The sequence below is a fragment of the Bos taurus genome, chromosome 10, assembly GCF_002263795.3.
Source record: "Bos taurus isolate L1 Dominette 01449 registration number 42190680 breed Hereford chromosome 10, ARS-UCD2.0, whole genome shotgun sequence".
Taxonomy (NCBI): Eukaryota; Metazoa; Chordata; class Mammalia; order Artiodactyla; family Bovidae; genus Bos; species Bos taurus.
This window is the reverse complement of record NC_037337.1, coordinates 99,694,608-99,713,335: the sequence shown is the minus strand read 5'-3', so window position 1 is coordinate 99,713,335 and position 18,728 is coordinate 99,694,608. Positions and strand designations below refer to the sequence as shown.

The 18,728-nt window shown below is 39.9% G+C and overlaps 1 protein-coding gene across 4 annotated transcripts in view; it reads left to right on the top strand.

The window, feature by feature from the left end:
- GALC (galactosylceramidase) overlaps positions 1-18,728 on the top strand; it is a 57,718-nt gene that overhangs the window by 11,208 nt on the left and 27,782 nt on the right. For 3 of the 4 annotated variants that reach the window (XM_015473301.3, XM_010809641.4, NM_001206020.2), the window contains exons 2-7: positions 99-167; positions 425-488; positions 2,025-2,138; positions 6,608-6,747; positions 9,082-9,120; positions 13,763-13,893. In XM_015473301.3, coding sequence (XP_015328787.2) covers positions 2,045-2,138; positions 6,608-6,747; positions 9,082-9,120; positions 13,763-13,893 — 404 coding nt within the window. In that variant the 5' untranslated portion in view covers positions 99-167; positions 425-488; positions 2,025-2,044. Of the gene's footprint in view, positions 1-98; positions 168-424; positions 489-2,024; positions 2,139-6,607; positions 6,748-9,081; positions 9,121-13,762; positions 13,894-18,728 lie in introns of those variants that run through there. The other variant, XM_059890496.1, reaches the window with a different exon arrangement.

Sequence of the window (18,728 nt, the reverse complement as noted above, 5' to 3'; positions counted from 1 at the left end):
ACTGTGGACGTGCTAGATGGCCTGCATAAACACTGTGAAAAAGTGCTCATGATTAGATTTGTTTTATTCATGCTTTTGAAAACTTTTTTTTTTTTTAGGCAACCTCCCGACTTCTAGTAAATTACCCAGAGCCCTACCGTTCTGAAATACTGGATTATCTCTTTAAGGTAGTGAACAAATAATGATTTAATTGTGTCTGTGATATTTTAGAAACTGTGGTGAATTTCAGCAATAGTCTTTAGCATCTTCACAATTCTAGTTTTTAAAAATCTGGTAAATTACTTTTGGAATAAGTTACTATCTGTTTGAAGTTTTGCTTTGGTTTTCTCATCTGTAAAATCAAAGGCAGTGATTAGTAATCGTCTTGAAGTGTTTTCCTTCATACAGTGACTCATACTGTTAATATTGTTACTTCTTTCCCCAGCCAAACTTCGGTGCCTCACTGCATATCCTAAAAGTTGAAATAGGTGGTGATGGGCAGACAACAGGTAGGAGGGTTTGGGGACTGGGATATTTGCCTCCAATATTTGAACCTGTACCTAAACTCGTAGACTGTGGTTTCAGAATATAAATAATGCCAACATTTCTGATGTTGATTATTGTTTAGATTGTTCTTTATTGTTCCTTTTTCATTATAGTTATTTTAAAAATATTATATCAAAACATGTATTTTTTCATACAAAGCAGCCTGTGGACTTTAGATTGCTTATTTAATTGAAGAATCAGTAGTAAATAAATCCACAGTTTTTTATAAACTAATAGTCACTAGACAGAGAATAGGGAGAAAGTGAAATTTTACTAAGAAGTTTTAAGAAATTAAGTTTTTAATGTATTAAGCATGTAAAAAAAAAGGTGTTATTAGCTTTAAATAAAATATGTGGCAAAATATAAATAATTGGTATTTTAAAGATACAGTGTTTTTGTCCTTTAAAAATAAAATAATTTTAACCAGTAAATTTGCAGTCTTTATTGTCATCATTTTGATTAGCTTTGTGTAATACATGTAGTCAATTAAAAATTTTTTAGGTCTCTGGTTTTCAGGAAGAAGAAAATTCTCTCAATGCTTATATATAGCTTATTTTTTTATGGGTTAGACTCCATTACAGTATGAGTATTAGAGTATTGTCTATATGCCTGTGTTCCTGTTAGTGACTTGTAAGTAATTTTTGTTAAATAGATATATCTGCATGGTGGTATTGGTATTTATGCTGAAAGAAAAAATGCAAATTAAAAACAAAACAAAAAAAACCCATAACAAAACCATCCCCTAGCTGTTATAGGAAGGCATGCATTTTATTGTGAAACCCTTTTTTGCAGAATAGATAATGACTGGCCATCTTCATTTGCTGAAGCTAGATTAGAGATAGAGATACAGAAGCAGGTAGCTCTTGTGAATTCTGATGTTTACATTTAAGAAGAAAAGGGCTGGGGCGCCTCTCCCAGGTCAGATGTATGTGAAACGTGGGAACACATGAGGATGGATGTTATTCACCTACCTAGACACCCTGTAGAGATTACTATAGACTTTTCTTACACTGGCAAAGTGTGCTCATTCCTATTTTCTCAGTGTTCTGTTGTCTTGATTTAAGGAGGCATGTTATAGGCTTAAGGCACGGGGTTTGGAAATTGGGACTTAGCAGCTCAGGATTCACGTCTGGGATTGAGAAGCTAGAAGTTGAGGTGGGCTGAACTTAGAGCTGGGCGTGGGGATTTGAAAACCCGAGAGACCAACTCCCAGCAGGATATTAGTCCTAGAAATTTTCAGCTATGCGAGCTGATAACACTCACAGCTGATGATAGAAAGTTGTGGTTTATTATTTAAGACCTTTGTGATGCTGAGGGCAATGGAAAAGTGCAATAATATGCTCTGATCATCTACCTTTAAGTTATATAAGATTATTCTTATGTGCCCCAGGTCAGGATTGGATCTGGAAGCTACTTGTCTGTAATCTGTTTGTGTGTGTAGAGTGTGGCCTATGAATCACCATTAATAGTCTCCTTTCTGTTTGCTCTCTCCCTTTCAGATGGCACGGAGCCCTCCCACATGCACTACGCACTGGATGAGAATTATTTCCGAGGGTATGAATGGTGGTTGATGAAGGAGGCTAAGAAGCGGAACCCTAATATTACACTCATAGGTAAGAAGTGAAGTTTGCCATACTTTTGTAGTCTGCTTCCTTTTAAAGTTCTTAATTGTGTGTGTGGAATACCTGTTACTGCTGAAGTGCTAATCATGTGGTTAACACTGCCAGTACGCTACCAGCAGCCAAGCATGTGCCAGCCATGCGTCTTCCTTTGCTCGTGTATATTGTGTCTGATACTTATCCTGCCTCTGGAGGGAGGCGTTATGTTCTCATTTTGTAGAAGCAGTGGAGGCTTAGAGAGTTATACCACTGACTTAAGGTTGGAAAATTAGTAACCGTCAAAATCATATTTAGAACCTAAGTCTATTCTGTGTTTTTCTGTTTTTGGGTGGTATTATACTAATTTCCTCAACAGAATGTCTCATTAAAATTTGTAAAAGGACAGTGTTTATAAGATTGTATATTGTATATGCAACTGTGTCAACTTAAAAAAATGTACAATGTGAGAGTTATGAGTTAAGTTTTCTCTGGGGCAAAATGAGATTGCAGCCCGGGAGACAGCACTTGAGAAAGAGGAAAGAGTGCCTCCAGAGAGGCAGGGGAGGCCATCGTGCATGTGGTTTTAGTGAGGGGAGCACATGCCAGCAGGTTCACATTTTTGTGGAAGGTTTCTGCTGGCCATGAGGGGCAGGCATCCCCATGAGGGAGTTTATCGCTTTTCTAGAGATGAGGAGATACAAGAATTGGGCTCACAAAATGGGCTCCTGAAAGTATGTATCACGGAGTGCTTCATTTCTGCTCTCCGTTCAGGGGGTATTGAAAATTGGCAGTACAGTGCACATGATTAATCCTTGTAGAGGTAGATGGAGGTGCCAGTTTATAGTCAGCAGCAGTATATCCCAACTAACTTGCAAAATTGTGTGTTACATACATTAGTGGATCCCACTTCTAGAAGAGGTGCATACAGAAGTGATTTTTGTTGTTGTTTGTTTTGGACCTCAAGGATGTGGTGGGCACTGTTCGAGGCGGGGATGCCTAGAACAATCCTTTCCTTGTGGAACTGAAATTCTAGTAGCAGGATAATTTCTCACCTGAGACTATATTCCTTGTACTGTTCTCCTGTAGCAGTGTACAGTCCTATAAAAGATTTCAAACACAGACAGAAACATACTTTTATCATTTGAAATGACCTTGGTTATTTCAAATAGGCTTACACATTCAGGCTAAATTGTGTGATTTATTGAGGTCCATTTTATAGGAGTTCAGTTGCTCAATCGTGTCCAACTCTTTGTGACCCCATGGACTGCAGCACGCCAGGCCTCCCTGCCCATCACCAACTCCTGGAGTTTACTCAAACTTATGTCCATTGAGTCGGTGATGCCATCCAACCATCTCATCCTTTGTCGTCCCCTTCTCCTCGTACCTTCAATCTTTTCCAGCATCAGGGTCTTTTCCAGTGAGTCAGTTCTTCATATCAGGTGGCCAAAGTATTGGAGTTTCAGCTTCAATATCAGTCCTTCCAATGAATATTCAGGACTGATTTCCTTTAGGATGGACTGGTTGGATCTCCTTGCCATCCAAGGGACTCTCAAGAGTCTTCTCTAATACCACAGTTCAAAAGCATCAATTCTTCTGTGTTCAGCTTTCTTTATAGTTCAACTCTCACATCCATACACGACTACTGGAAAAACCTCAGCTTTGACTAGACGACCTTTGTTAGCAAAGTAATGTCTCTGCTTTTTAATATGCTGTCTAGGGTGGTCATAGCTTTTCTTCCAAGAAGCAAGTGTCTTTTAATTTCATGGCTGCAGTCACCATCTTCAGGGATTTTGGAGCCCCCAAAAATAAAGTCAGCCACCGTTTCCACTGTTTCTCTATCTTTTTGCCATGAAGTGATGGGACCGGATGCCATCATCTTCATTTTCTGAATGTTGAGCTTTAAGCCAACTTTTTCACTCTCCTCTTTCAATTTCATCAAGAGGCTCTTTAGTTCCTCTTCACTTTCTGCCGTAAGGGTGGTGTCATCTGAGCATCTGAGGTTATTGATATTTCTCCCGGCAATCTTGATTCCAGCTTGTGCTTCATCCAGCCCAGCATTTCTCATGACGTACTCTGCATATAAGTTAAATAGGCAGGGTGACAATATACAGCCTTGACATACTGCTTCCCCAATTTGGAACCAGTCTGTTGTTCTACGTCTGGTTCTTACTCTTGCTTCTTGACCTGCATACAGATTTTTCAGGAGTCAGATAAAGTGGTCTGGTGTTCTATCTCTTTAAGAATTTTCCACAGTTTGTTGTGATCCACACAGTCAAAGGCTTTGGTATAGTCAATAAAGCAGAAGTAGATGTTTCTTTGGAGCTCTTTTGCTTTTTTGATGATCCAGTGAATATTGGCAATTTGATCTCTGGTTCCTCTGCCTTTTCTAAATCCAGCTTGAACATCTGGAAGTTCACGGTTCATGTACTGTTGAAACCTGGCTTGGAGAACTTTGAGCATTACTTTGCTAACGTGTGAGATTAGTGTGATTGTGCTGTAGTTTGAACATTCTTTGACATTGCCTTTCTTTGGGATTGGAATGAAAACTGACTTTTCCCGGTCCTGTGACCACTGCTGAGTTTTCCAAATTTGCTGGCATATTGAATGCAGCACTTTCACAGCATCATCTTTTAGGATTTGAAATAGCTCAACTGGAACTCCGTCACCTCCACTAGCTTTATTCATAGTGATGCTTCGTAAGGCCCGCTTGACTTCGCATTCCGGGATGTCTGGCTCTAGGTGAGTGACCACACCATCGTGGTTATCTGGGTCATGAAGATCTTTTTTGTAGAGTTCTTCTGTGTATTCTTGCCATGTCTTCTTAATATCTTCTGCTTCTGTTAGGTCCATACCATTTCTGTCCTTTATTGTATCCATCTTTGCATGAAATGTTCCCTTGGTATCTCTAATTTTCTTGAAGAGATTTCTAGTCTTTTCCATTCTGTTGTTTTCCTCTATTTCTTTGCATTGATCACTGAGGAAGGCTTTCTTATCTCTTCTTGCTATTCTTTGGAACTCTGTATTCATATATTATATCTTTCCTTTTCTCCTTTGCCTTTAGCTTCTTTTCTTTTCTCCGCTAATTTGTAAGGCCTCCTCAGACAATCTTTTTGCATTTCTTTTTCTTGCTGTGGTCTTAGCTTATAGGGGTTAACGTCACATTATTTTTAAAATCATTTTCAACCATCAAAGGACAAGCGTAAGTTCTTCTAAGTAAAAAAAAATGAGGAGTCAGTGTTTTTTTTCTAAATGGACTTTAGTAAGTCTTTTCAGAAATTGAGCAGTAAAAAGCATCATTGACTTCTGCACATACTTAACCCCTGGGCTGCTTTCAAGGTCAGTTCCCATTTAAATGCAGAAAATCTGGCAAGCTGAACCCTGTCCTAACAAAGACTTAATTATGGTGGGCCTTCAGAATGTATTTGGCATTTCATTATTTTAATGTCACATTTCTTGTGTAGATACAATTTAGGCATTCTTCTGGAGCTTAGAAAAATAAGCATTTTGTCATTTTGATTTTATTTTTTTCCAGTGGTAAACTAGATTCGTAACATATTAACAGTTAAGGAACTTAATGTTGATCTTATTTTAATATATTAGTAAGCGAATTAGGATTTAGAATCATAATTAGTGCTTCTTTTCTCTCTCTCTCTTTTAAACTTAATAATAACTGGGGTATTAGAAGAGTGTGGATTATTTGTTCAATATCATATAACAAAGGGCTATTTCCCTACTGAGTCACTGGCACTTATATTGCCATATAGAAAAAGTAGTTTTGCAAAATTCGATTACCTTACTAATTAGTATTTAGATAGCTTCAAGTTGTAAGAAGATGTAGTAGTGAGTGAGGAATTTGTATTGTACTTGCCTCACAGAAGTAGTTAAGCATAGTGTTAGTTGCTCAGTCATGTCCAACTCTTTGTGACCCCATGGCCTGTAGCCCGCCAGGCTCCTCTGTCCATAGAATTCTCCAGGCAAGAATACTGGAGTGGATAGCTGTTTTCTCCAGAGGATCTTTCTGACCCAGGAATCAAACCAGGGTCTCCTGCATTGCAGGCAGATATCTTTACTGTCTGAGCCACCAGGTTAAGCATAAGCCTTTCAAAACTCTTTGATTTGCCTTCAGAGAACAAAAATTGTACATTGAATATCTTTTTAGCAGGGGTGGGGATATTAAGTTATATGTTACATTTGTTTCTGTTGGTAAATATCACTGAGAAAAGGGTTTCTGTTTGTTTTTATTTCTTTTTATTGAAAGAGCCCTTAGAATCACGGAACGTGACTCTCAGGATCAGTAAGGAGTTACCATGCTCATGAACTGGAAGGGAGTTTGAGCATTTGCGCGTGGCATGGGTCTTGCTGTCGTCAGACCTTTGCTGGCTTGTGCTTAGGCTGTGTCGGCGGCCCTTCTGCTTGCTTCGCTTTGGTTTTAGTGGTGCCTGCGCTGTTACACCTGATCCACCTCTGCCTGTTCGTCTCCGCAGGGCTGCCGTGGTCGTTCCCTGGATGGCTGGGGAAGGGCTTCAATTGGCCTTACGTCAACCTTCAGCTGACCGCGTACTACATCGTGACCTGGATTGTGGGGTCCAAGCATTATCATGACCTGGACATTGATTATATCGGAGTCAGTAATATATTTTTCAGAACATGATTAAGCTTTGAACATTTATTTATAATTTTTTAAAGTAATTTCTGGCACTTTGTTGACATCTTTGTGTTCTGAGACTAATTTGTTCTGTTGGTGTCTGTTGACAAATTATCTCTGTGTCACCACTGATTCTTCCTCTCTGTCCATCCACCTCTTCCCACTTTTGAAACCTGTATGTAGTGTATGACTCCCTGCACTGTTTCTGTTTTGGTTTTGGTACCACCCCAGCTCACATTCTCCTTCTTCTAAGCTTTCCCTAGTTTTTCTGTTAATAATTCTTACAACAATATTGTGTTTTTACTTTTATAGCTTAGTGATTAATCTAATTTTGCTCCCTCAATCTTCTGTGGTCCTAAAGTAGAGTAGCAGACTTCTAAAAGTGCTAGAGAGTAGATATTTTAAGTTCTGTGGATCAGAAGGCAATATTAAGCATATTATGTAGGTAATTATATAACCCTTTAAAATGTAACCGCTTAAAATTGTAAAATCCATTTTTAGCTTTCAGGCTGTAAAAAATACGAATGGTGGGTCTGATTAGGCAGGCTGTTAGAAATATGCCTACTCTTGTCCTGAGCTGTTGCTTAACCCCTTTTAATGATTTAAAAATGTGAGGCCTAACATCTTGTGGTTCTAGCTGGTCTGTTGGCTGGCTGGAGGCATGCCTCACCCCACACTGTGCCCCCACAGAGCCTCATACACACACAGTAGGTCTCTATACACTTTGGCTAATAAATATGCTGTCAAAACTGATTTTAAAAGCTTTCGTGCAGTTAGCCAGCAATTACAGAGCTGCTCCTGTGTTGCAGGCATTGTGACCAATATATCTTGGGGGAGGGGCACGGTTAATCAGCCCTTGAGGAGCTGAGTGAGAGGGGCAGACACTGCAGCAGGTGCACTACAGGGTCCTAGGACCCGATACAGGGCATGAGGGCAAGCCAGGGGCTGTAGGAGGCCAGAAGCAAGAACATACTGTTTTTGTTATGCTTCTCTAGATTATAACTGACAGTTAGTTTGTTGTGTTTGAGAACTTTTCTTAAATACCAAGTATTTTTAACCCATAGTGAAACTAAATGTAGGCGTGAGTCTTGCAACATTCTATTATGGTAAAGTCACAGAAAATGTTTCTGTCAGAAAATGTGTTATTCACATCTCTTTTAGACTCTTTATAACCACACACCATGGTAAGGAAGTTTCTTTCATAAGATCACTTTCCAGTTGGTAAAGAATCTGCCTGCAGTGCAGGAGACCTGGGTCAGGAAGATCCTTTGGAGAAGGGTATGGCAACCCACTCCAGTATTCTTGCCTGGAGAATCCCATGGACAGAGGAGCCTGGTGGGCTACAGTCCATGGGGCTGCAAGAGTCGGACACAACTTATCGACTGAACCACCACCACCAGAATCACTTGAGTGAAAAGAGTATTTGGAAGCTATGCCCATCTCTCAGGTGCAAAATGAAAGTCTTAGCGAAGTTCTATTTCAACCCCAAAACCTCATGCTGTTGATTCTAAGCCTGAGAGATTTGTGCGTGTTCCTTTTATCTGTCTTCATTAAGAGTTTGCTTTCATGATGGCACACATCACTGTGACTCTCTGTGTGTGCTAAAGACATGACCCCTGTGCAGTGTCCTTATTAATACTTGGCTTCCAGGGGTGCTTGTAGGGATTGGTAAGAATTACTGCCACAGTCCTATGTGTGGTAAGTGTCCAGTGCCTGCTGTAGTTCCTGGCATACACTGTCTTGTCAATCTTTATTGAATGATTTAATATTCCATTTTTAGAAATCTCTGGAGTAAGTGACTTTTTGAAAAATACCTTCCAAATATGTTAAGGTTTTTAAAAATACTATTTTAATTAAAAATTATGTTGTCTTATAAATATCTATCAGAGAAGGCAGTGGCACCCCACTCCAGTACTCTTGCCTGGAAAATCTCATGGATGGAGGAGCCTGGTAGGCTGCAGTCCATGGGGTCGCTAAGAGTCGGCACGACTGAGCAACTTCACTTTCACTTTTCACTTTCATGCATTGGAGAAGGAAATGGCAACCCACTCCAGTGTTCTTGCCTGGAGAATCCCATGGACAGAGGAGCCTGGTGGGCTGCCGTCTATGGGGTCGCACAGAGTCGGACACGACTGAAGTGACTTAGCAGCAGCATAAGTATCTATAAAGTTGATAGCAGGAGATTCTATTAAGTAAGAAAAATGGCTTTCCAGATAATATGAAAGATGGTGAGAGAAGAGGCATCTTAGTGGTAGCGTTTACTTTCTGGCACAAAATCTTACAATTCTGACATTTTGACTTTCTGTTTTGCAGATATGGAATGAGAGGGCATTTGACATTAATTATATCAAGGTCTGTACAACTTTAAAATCTTTTTATCTTTAAGTTATTAGTGAAAAATCCCTTTATAGTTCCATGGAAAGCAGTAGTAGGAACACTGCATTTTGTACAGCACAGTGATGTGTTTTGCCAGTTGTAACATAAAATTATATAATTCCTTCTAATCCCCAAATTGCCTTTGTCTATAGAGTTGTGGTGAATTTTCCTATTTAAAAATTCATTATTTGTATAATTATGATAATTGTTATAGAACAACTATATCATTTAGATTTTTAGAATGTCAAGAAATGTTAAATTTTTCTTTCATTGTCATGTATCAAATTTGTAGTATATTATCTCATTCTTGTTTTCTTTGGAAACAAGAAATTCTTATTTGTTTCTTTCTCCTGTTTCTTTCTTTCTTTCTCTCGTTACATTGGAGTGTGTTGTATGTTTCTATTTGTGATTAGCAAATAGATAGCAACTAATATTTGCAAAGTGTGTTTCTTTTAGAGGTACTTTGCCTAAATATTTATCTCTCTCTAATTCTTACTGCCCCTTTATGGGGTAGCTACTGTTATTGCTATTTTTTAGGAAAGGAAAATCTGAGAGTAATAGCCCTTCCCATCACTGGAAAACAGATGGCAGTTTAACTTTTCAAGTGGAGATATTCTCTGGTTTACTTTATAGTTCTGTTTGTCTTGTTTTATTATGTCTTTTCTCTAAGAAATAGAATTTCATGGTTACATTTTTTTTTCTTTAAATTGAGTGTCTTATTCTTTTAAGCACGTCATATCCACTAAATTTATTTCATTTATTTATTCAGTCAGTCAGCCAGGAAGCATTTACTCAACACCTAGTTTGTCAGACAACGTATATGTGCTTGGAATACAAGGATAAAACGTGCTTTTTCTACCCAAAAAGAGTTCACATTTGGGGACTGTAGAGTCCCATATGACCAACTGAAATATTAGTCATGATTTATTTAGCAGAATAGTGCTTGTCAGGGGGCGCAGAGAGGAGTTGATGCCTGTATCTGAGATTAGGGAATTCTATTTAAAGGCTAGTTGGAATCTTCAAGCTGGGATGGATAGGAACTCCACAAGTTGCTAAGGCAGACGATGCCATTGGGAAGACGTGAAGACGGGGAAGTAAAGGGGTTTGGGGGCAGAGCAAGTGGAGAAAGATGGATTAGACCAGCAGGGGCACTGAGCCATCAATAGGCTGGTGTGTTTTGGATTAACGGCATGATTTAGTCACTAGTTGTGCGGAGGAGAAGGCAGAGATTGAGAGGATTGAATGCAGCCAGAGCCGGGTAACTCAAAGTTAACTGCAGGGGGCAGGCATTACCAGCGAAGGGGTGAGAGTGCGGCAGGGTGGGTGAGTGGTTGTGGAGGGCGAGGAGTCGTTAGTGGCAAGCTGGACTAGGATGAGTACAGGTCTGATGAGAGCAGCAGGAAGACAGAGCAGAAGCCAAGTTAGTGCCCATATCCCGTGTAGCCCTATAGTCAGGTAGACCGTGTTGCTGTGATGAACTCTCATCTTCCCAAACTTGACATTTCAAGTCCCGCCCCCCTCCACTGCCCTGCCAACCCCCACCTTGGGATTACACATGTTCTCTTTGAAAGAAGTGAAAGTGAAAGTGACATTGCTCAGTCATGTCTGACTCTTTGCGACCCCATGGACTGTAGCCCACCAGGCTCCTCCATTCATGGGATTTTCCAGGCAAGAATACTGGAGTGGGCTGCCATTTCCTTCTCTAGGGGATCTTCCCAACCCAGGGATCAAACCTGGGTCTCCTGCATTGCAGACAGGCGCTTTACCATCTGAGCCACCAGGGAAGCCCATATGATTGTTTTTAGCTTTCAAATGTATTTCATTTGAAAGAAGCTTTAAAAGCATTAGAATTTAGTTTCATATTTGTTTTAAGCTAATGGTCTGCAACTAAGGTGGTTGTTTTATTTATTTGTTTTTACTATTAAGAGCCTGTTGCGTATTCCTTTGCATTCTAATTCAGCTTGCCTGATTTGAAAGACTAATTCCTATTCTAAGACTCATCATCAGTGTTCTAAATGTTTTAGACTTTGTTTCCTTTTCTCTCAAACTGTAGTTTGCCTGCAGTAACACATCTTAGGAACTAACTTGTAGTTTGCATTTGCCATTTTTGTAGTAATATTTTCCTAAAATCTGTGTCCTGTTTGTTAAAAGGCCCATGAGAGAGAGTTCAGTAATGGCACATGAATGCAGGTATTCAGATTCAATAAGCTTAATGAATATATATTCCATATAGTATAGTAAGATGGCCCCTGGAAATAATAAGGATTTGTCTTTAAGAGTAGAAATAAATATAGTACAAACAAGCAATGTATGTGAAGATGGCAAGGCTATTTTTTTCTTTTCTTTTTGCTGTTTACATTGTATTTGGGATTCCCTGGTGGCTCAGATGGTAAAGCATCTGCCTGCAATGCGAGAGACCCAGATTTGATCCTTGTGTCAGGAAGACCCCTTGAGAAGGACATGGCAACCCACTCCAGTATTCTGGCCTGGAAAATCCCATGGACAGAGGAGCCTGGTGGCCTGTAGTCCCTGGGGTTGCAAAGAGTCGGACACGACTGATTGACGTCACCACACTGTATTTATGATTGACTTTGTTTTTCAATTGTGTCTGGAAAATCCCTTATAGGATCTGAGCGTAGTGAATGGAAATGGATGTCTCTGGACCCTCGTTCAGTTCAATCAGAACAGCATCCTTTCCATTTATCTTATAAGTGATATTTCTGTCTAGACTTTTGTGGGGGGAGAGGGAGGGTGGAAAGGGAAAGATTCCACAGCAAAAACATTTGGAATACATTAGATAAAGCTTTGCTCAAAGAATGCTACTTTTCATCCTCATTTTGGCAATTTATGTATAAAACACAGTTTCTAGACTCGTATATTTTACAGTATTATTTGAATACACCATATTAAAAAGTAAGCGATTTTAGAGATGATGCTCTAGGAATAGAATTAGAAAAAATAGATCATCATGATAAATACAAATGTGACTGAGTTGCTCTACCTCCTCTCTGTAAGAGTAAGAAAGAACTTCAGAGTGATGAGACTCAAGCTGGTCTCCTAACAGAGAGCTCGGGATTCTGAGTTCTACTGAATCTTGAGTTGTTTGTTGTTTAGACACCAAGTTGTGTCCAACTCTTGAGAGTTAGTTGATCTCTAAGGATCTGTTCAGATTGCTTTCAGAGTGGAATTGGTGAGAGCACATTATTTGGAAATTTCTTTAGTTCAGAAAACTCAGAATGTGAAAAGAGAGCTTGTGAAATTCTTTGTTCCCCCTTAATCAATATTTACTGAGTGCCTGCAACTATGAGCCTGATAGTTCAGAGTGCATGGGGGTGTCGCAGTGAGTTCACACACAGCCGTCCATCGAGAACTACTGTTTTGAGATCGGCATCTTCTGCTCCTGGGTGAAATGATGTCCCCTCTTCTCGGGTCCTGCTGCATGTATTGGCAGTCCATATTGCTCAGTATGGACCACTCTGTGATTGTCTAGGACACCCTGTTAGTGTTAGCGTGCTGCCAAGTTTGTTTGCCACTGGACGGCGAGGACCCTGTCTTGTGCCTCTTTCAGGGCCCTCTTGGGGCCCAAGCACAAAACAAAGCACTCTGTGCTCTGTGAATTTATTCCTGTTACAATTTAGCTTGTTGTTTTTAATCTGGTGGGCGGGTAGTCCTACAGACTGATTTTATTGCCTGTGCTGTGTATATGAAAGCATTGAGGGTAACAATAGAATATTTCTTGTTTCTACTTATAGCATGATGCAGAATTCTAATAATTGTAGTACTTTAAGTAATGGCAGAATATTTAAAGACATTGCAAAATGCTCAAAATAAAATGAAAAGTTAAAGCATTTCGTGTGTGTGTGCTCAGTTGTGTCTGACTCTTTACCACCCCCTGGAGCCCACCAGGCAATGTGTATTTAATCTGATCCCAATTTACTGTGTCTGCATAAGAAAACTGGAGAAGGTAATGGCACCCCACTTCAGTACTCTTGCCTGGAAAATCCCATGGATGGAGGAGCCTGGTGGGCTGCAGTCCATGGGGTTTCGAAGAGTCGGACACGACTGATCGACTTCACTTTCACTTTTCACTTTCATGCATTGGAGAAGGAAATGGCAACCCACTCCAGTGTTCTTGCCTGGAGAATCCCAAGGACATGTGGAGCCTGGTGGGCTGCCGTCTATGGGGTCTCACAGAGTCGGATACGACTGAAGCGACTTAGCAGCAGCAGCAGCATAAGAAAATTCCTGTAAGAATTCATATCAGAGTAGTGTTTTTTTATGGATATTACTGCTCTGATTTAAAAAAAAAATTTCCACCATTGCACCCAAATTTTCTATGGCTAAACGTAATTTTAAAGTCAGAGGGAAAATCCTTCTAAAATATTTTTGCCTCTTGGGTTTTTTTTTTTTTTTTTTCTTTTTACATTCCCATGAAGTAGATTATTTTAGTGATAGTGTTTTTTTACCTCTCCACATGGGGCACATTTCTATTGAGAAATAATGTTGACACTCTCATCCTACTTGTTGAATCTGAAGACACTTTAGCTCACTTGGTTGTAAGTCAGCAGCTGAAAACTCATTTTTAACCTTTCCTGTGTTCTGTTTCTCTCTCTGAAAGGTGTTAAGAAGAATGCTGAACCATCAAGGTCTCCAGCACGTGAAAATCATAGCGAGTGATAATCTCTGGGAGCCCATTTCTGCTTCTATGCTGCTTGACCCTGAGCTCTTGAAGGTGATTGATGTAATAGGGTAAGGAATGTTTTACTTTGAGAATGAACAGTTTCTGGTTGGTTGCTCAGTTGACGGTGCCTTTGTTTTTGCCTGCTTTTCCCCTTTTGATTATATTTTCAGAAGGTTGCTTTCTTGTATTTACTTAACTAAAGCATGTATAAATGATACTTCATTCCTTTTTTTCTTTGAAAGGTATGTATTTTGGGAATCTTTCTATGACAATGTAATAATGTATTGATGACTTTTGAAATATTGTGTCAGTGTTCAGAAATACAAAACATGATTTTATTTAGATTAAGGGGCAGAGTAGTGTTTACATTTTAGAAATTATGAAGGCAGTGTTGTCTCTCCCTCCCCCTAAGTGTTCCTGTCTTGCTCAATTTGGATTCTCATTCAAGGAGCTTATTCTCATGGTGAGACTCTACCATTCCAGAAAGGATTTGTTGTTGTTTAGTCTCTCAGTCGGGTTCGACTCTTTGTGACCCCATGGACTGCAGCACACCAGCCTTTCCTGTCCTTCACTATCTCCCAGAGTTTGACTCAATGGACATGAGTTGGAGCAATGATGCCATCCAACCATATCATCCTCTGTTGTCCCCTTCTCCTCCTGCCTTCAATCTTTCCCAGCATTAGGGTCTTTCCAAATGAGTCAGCTCTTCCTATCAAGTGGCCAAAGTACTGGAGCCTCAGCTTCATCATCAGTCTTTCCAGTGACTACTCAGGACTGATTTCTTTTAGAATGGACTGGTTGGATCTCCTTGCAGTCCAAGGGACTCTCAAGTGCCTTCTCCAACACCACAGTTCAAAAAGGTCTTTGGTGCTCAGCCTTCCTTATGGTCCAACTCTCACATCCATACATGACTATTGGAAAATCCATAGCTTAGATTATTTCCTGCCTATTTCTGAAATAGTTAAGAGTTTCAGTTTGTATTGTTTAGTATGGGGACCACTAGCCACAGGTGTTACGGAACGCTTGAAATGTGGTTAGTCTAAACTGAGGAGTGTTATAAGTGTAAAGCACACACTGGATTTTAAAGATGTGTTAATAATAGAAAACTAAGTTATTAATTATTTTTCATATTGATTACATGTGTTGAATGTATTTTTGGGTATTTTGGGTTAAACAAAATATATGATTAAAATTTTGTTTTTTTTTAGACATAGCTACTAGAAGATTTAAAGTTACTTTGTATGGCTCACATTGTATTCCTGTTGGACCAATCTGGTTTAAACTGTGACAGTATTGTGTTTAACCTCTTAGTGAATTTGTTGTTGGGGCCTTGGCCCCAGTTTCCAGCCTGTGAAGCCAGTTGTTGTCAGTGCTTCCATCAGGGTAGGGTCTGCCCCTGTGGAATGAGTACCTGTTGGTCACCTGTCACCTCCACTGTTTCCACATTCTGTCTGCTGATCCTCCCCAGTCCCGATGCTGCAAGACTCCTGGGGACTCTCTGTCACCTGGTTTTGATGGGGATATTGTCTGTGGGTTGTAATTTCCACCATGAGATTGGTCTGTTTGGTTTCAGGAGGAGTAGTGTGCAGAGTTTTAGAAACTGGGCTGCTACCATGATCCACCTTGTCTATAAGTTTTATTTCTCCTGTAATACACATATGTTTTTCTGATAGGATAAACTTTGGTTTACTTTCAGTGATCTTAATCTTGTCATTTAAAGTTTGAAAAATCATGCCATGAAATGATAGAGACGTTTTGCCTAATTACATGCATTTAAAAATTATTCTTAAAGAACTTTTACATTATTTTGTTGAAGTGTAGATCTGGGCATCACAAGAGACCTGAATTTCAATATCAGTTCAACCCTCTTTTCTCAGATTATTTGATAAATCACTCAGGTTTAAAATGTAACAGTTTCTTTATTTTCTGAATGAGCGATATAATACCTATTTCTATAGCTTTGAAAGAGATGCTTTTTGGGATTTTAAAGATAATGCATACTCTTTATAGAAAATTTGGAAACTGTAGAAAACTATAGAGTTGGAACTTACTCAAAATCTTAATATCTAGAGATCATTAATAGCATTATAGCATGATATTTTCCAGAGTATTATTTTTTATATTGAGTATTTTTTATTTTTACCAGAGACATACCAGATATACATTTGACTGAGTGATAACTAGATGAGTCTTAAAATTAGCATTTCTTTGAGAGGTCAAAACTGAATATTATGATCATGGAATGAAGTTCTGGGATATAGAATAAGGGCTTCCCAGGTGGTATTAGTGGTAAAGAACCTGTCTACCAGTGCAGGAGATGTAAGAGATACGTGTTTGATCCTTGGGTCAGGAAGATCCCCAGGAGGAGGACATGGCAACCCACTCCATTATTCTTGCCTGGAAAATCCCGTGGACAGAGGAACTGGAAAGGCTATAGTCCACAGGGTCGCAGAGAGTCAGACATGACTTTGAAGTGACTTAGATCAGATCATCAAAATGTTCAGTTCAGTCGCTCAGTTGTATCGGACTCTTTGCGACCCCATGAATCACAGCATGCCAGGCCTCCTTGTCTATCACCATCTCCCAGAGTTCACTCAAACTCACGTCCATCGAGTTGGTGATGCCATCCAGCCATCTCATCCTCTGTCGTCCCCTCTTCCTCCCGCCCCCAATCCCTCCCAGCATCAGAGTCTTTTCCAATGAGTCAACTCTTCGCATGAGGTGGCCAAAGTACTGGAGTTTCAGCGTTAGCATCATTCCTTCCAAACAACACCCAGGGCTGATCTCCTTTAGAATGGACTGGTTGGATCTCCTTGCAGTCCAAGGGACTCTCAAGAGTCTTCTCCAACACCACAGTTCAAAAGCATCAATTCTTTGGTGCTCAGCTTTCTTCACAGTCCAACTCTCACATCCATACATGACCACAGGAAAAACCATAGCCTTGACTAGATGGACCTTTGTTGGCAAAGTAATGTCTCTGCTTTTCAATATGCTATCTAGATTGGTTATAACTTTCCTTCCAAGGACTAAGTGTCTTTTAATTTCATGGCTGCAGTCACCATCTGCAGTGATTTTGGAGGCCCAAAAAATAAAGTCTGACACCGTTTCCACTGTTTCCCCATCTATTTCCCATGAAGTGATGGGACCAGATACCATGATCTTTGTTTTCTGAATGTTGAGCTTGAAGCCAACTTTTTCACTCTCTTCTTTCACTTTCATCAAGAGGCCTTTTAGTTCCTCTTCACTTTCTGCCGTAAGGGTGGTGTCATCTGCATATCTGAGGTTATTGATATTTCTCCCGGCAATCTTGATTCCAGCTTGTGTTTCTTCCAGCCCAGCGTTTCTCATGATGTACTCTGCATATAAGTTAAATAAACAGAGTGACAATATACAGCCTTGATGTACTCCTTTTCCTATTTGGAACCAGTCTGTTGTTCCATGTCCAGTTCTAACTGTTGCTTCCTGACCTGCATACAAACTTCTCAAGAGGCAGGTCAGGTGGTCTGGTATTCCCATCTCTTTCAGAATTTTCCACAGTTTATACAGCCTTGATGTACTCCTTTTCCTATTTGGAATCAGTCTGTTGTTCCATGTCCAGTTCTAACTGTTGCTTCCTGACCTGCATACAAACTTCTCAAGAGGCAGGTCAGGTGGTCTGGTATTCCCATCTCTTTCAGAATTTTCCACAGTTTATACAGCCTTGATGTACTCCTTTTCCTATTTGGAATCAGTCTGTTGTTCCATGTCCAGTTCTAACTGTTGCTTCCTGACCTGCATACAAACTTCTCAAGAGGCAGGTCAGGTGGTCTGGTATTCCCATCTCTTTCAGAATTTTCCACAGTTTCTTGTGATCCACACAGTCCAAGGCTTTGGCATAGTCAGTAAAGCAGAAATAGATGTTTTTCTGGAACTCTCTTGCTTTTTCGATGATCCAGTGGATGTTGGCAATTTGATCTCTGGTTCCTCTGCCTTTTCTAAAACCAGCTTGAACAACTGGAAATTCACAGTTCACGTATTGCTGAAGCCTGGCTTGGAGAATTTTGAGCCTTACTTTGCCAGCGTGTGAGATGAGTACAATTATGTCTCAGTTTGAGCATTCTTTGGCATTGCCTTTCTTTGGGATTGGAATGAAAACTGACCTTTCCCAGTCCTGTGGCCACTGCTGAGTTTTCCAAATTTGCTGGCATATTGAGTGCAGCACTTTCACAGCATCATCTTTCAGGATTTGAAATAGCTCAACTGGAATTCCATCACCTCCCATAGCTTTGTTCGTAGTGATGCTTTCTAAGGCCCACTTGACTTCACATTCCAGGATATCTGGCTCTAGTCAGTTATCACACCATCGTGATTATCTAGGTCATGAAGATCTTTTTTGTACAGTTCTTCTGTGTATTCTTGCCACCTCTTCTTAATACCTTCTGCTTCTCTTAGGTCCATACCATTTCTGTCCTTTATTGAGCCCATCTTTGCATGAAATGTTCCCTTGGTATCTCCGATTTTCTTGAAGAGATCTCTAGTCTTTCCCATTCTGTTTTCCTCTATTTCTTTGCACTGATCACTGAGGAAGGCTTTCTTATCTCTTCTTGCTGTTCTTTGGAACTCTGCATTCATATGTTTTATCTTTCCTTTTCTCCTTTGCTCTTCAGTTCTCTTCTTTTCAGAGCTATTTGTAAGGCCTCCTCAGACAGCCATTTTTCTTTTTTACATTTCTTTTCCATGGGGATGGTCTTGATCCCTGTCTCCTGTACAATGTCACGAACCTCAGTCCATAGTTCATCAGGCACTCTTGTCTATCAGATCTAGTCCCTTAAATCTATTTCTCACTTCCACTGTATAATCATAAGGGATTTGATGTATGATTTATGGATCAAAATGTTACAGTTTATTAAAATTATGTAATTGC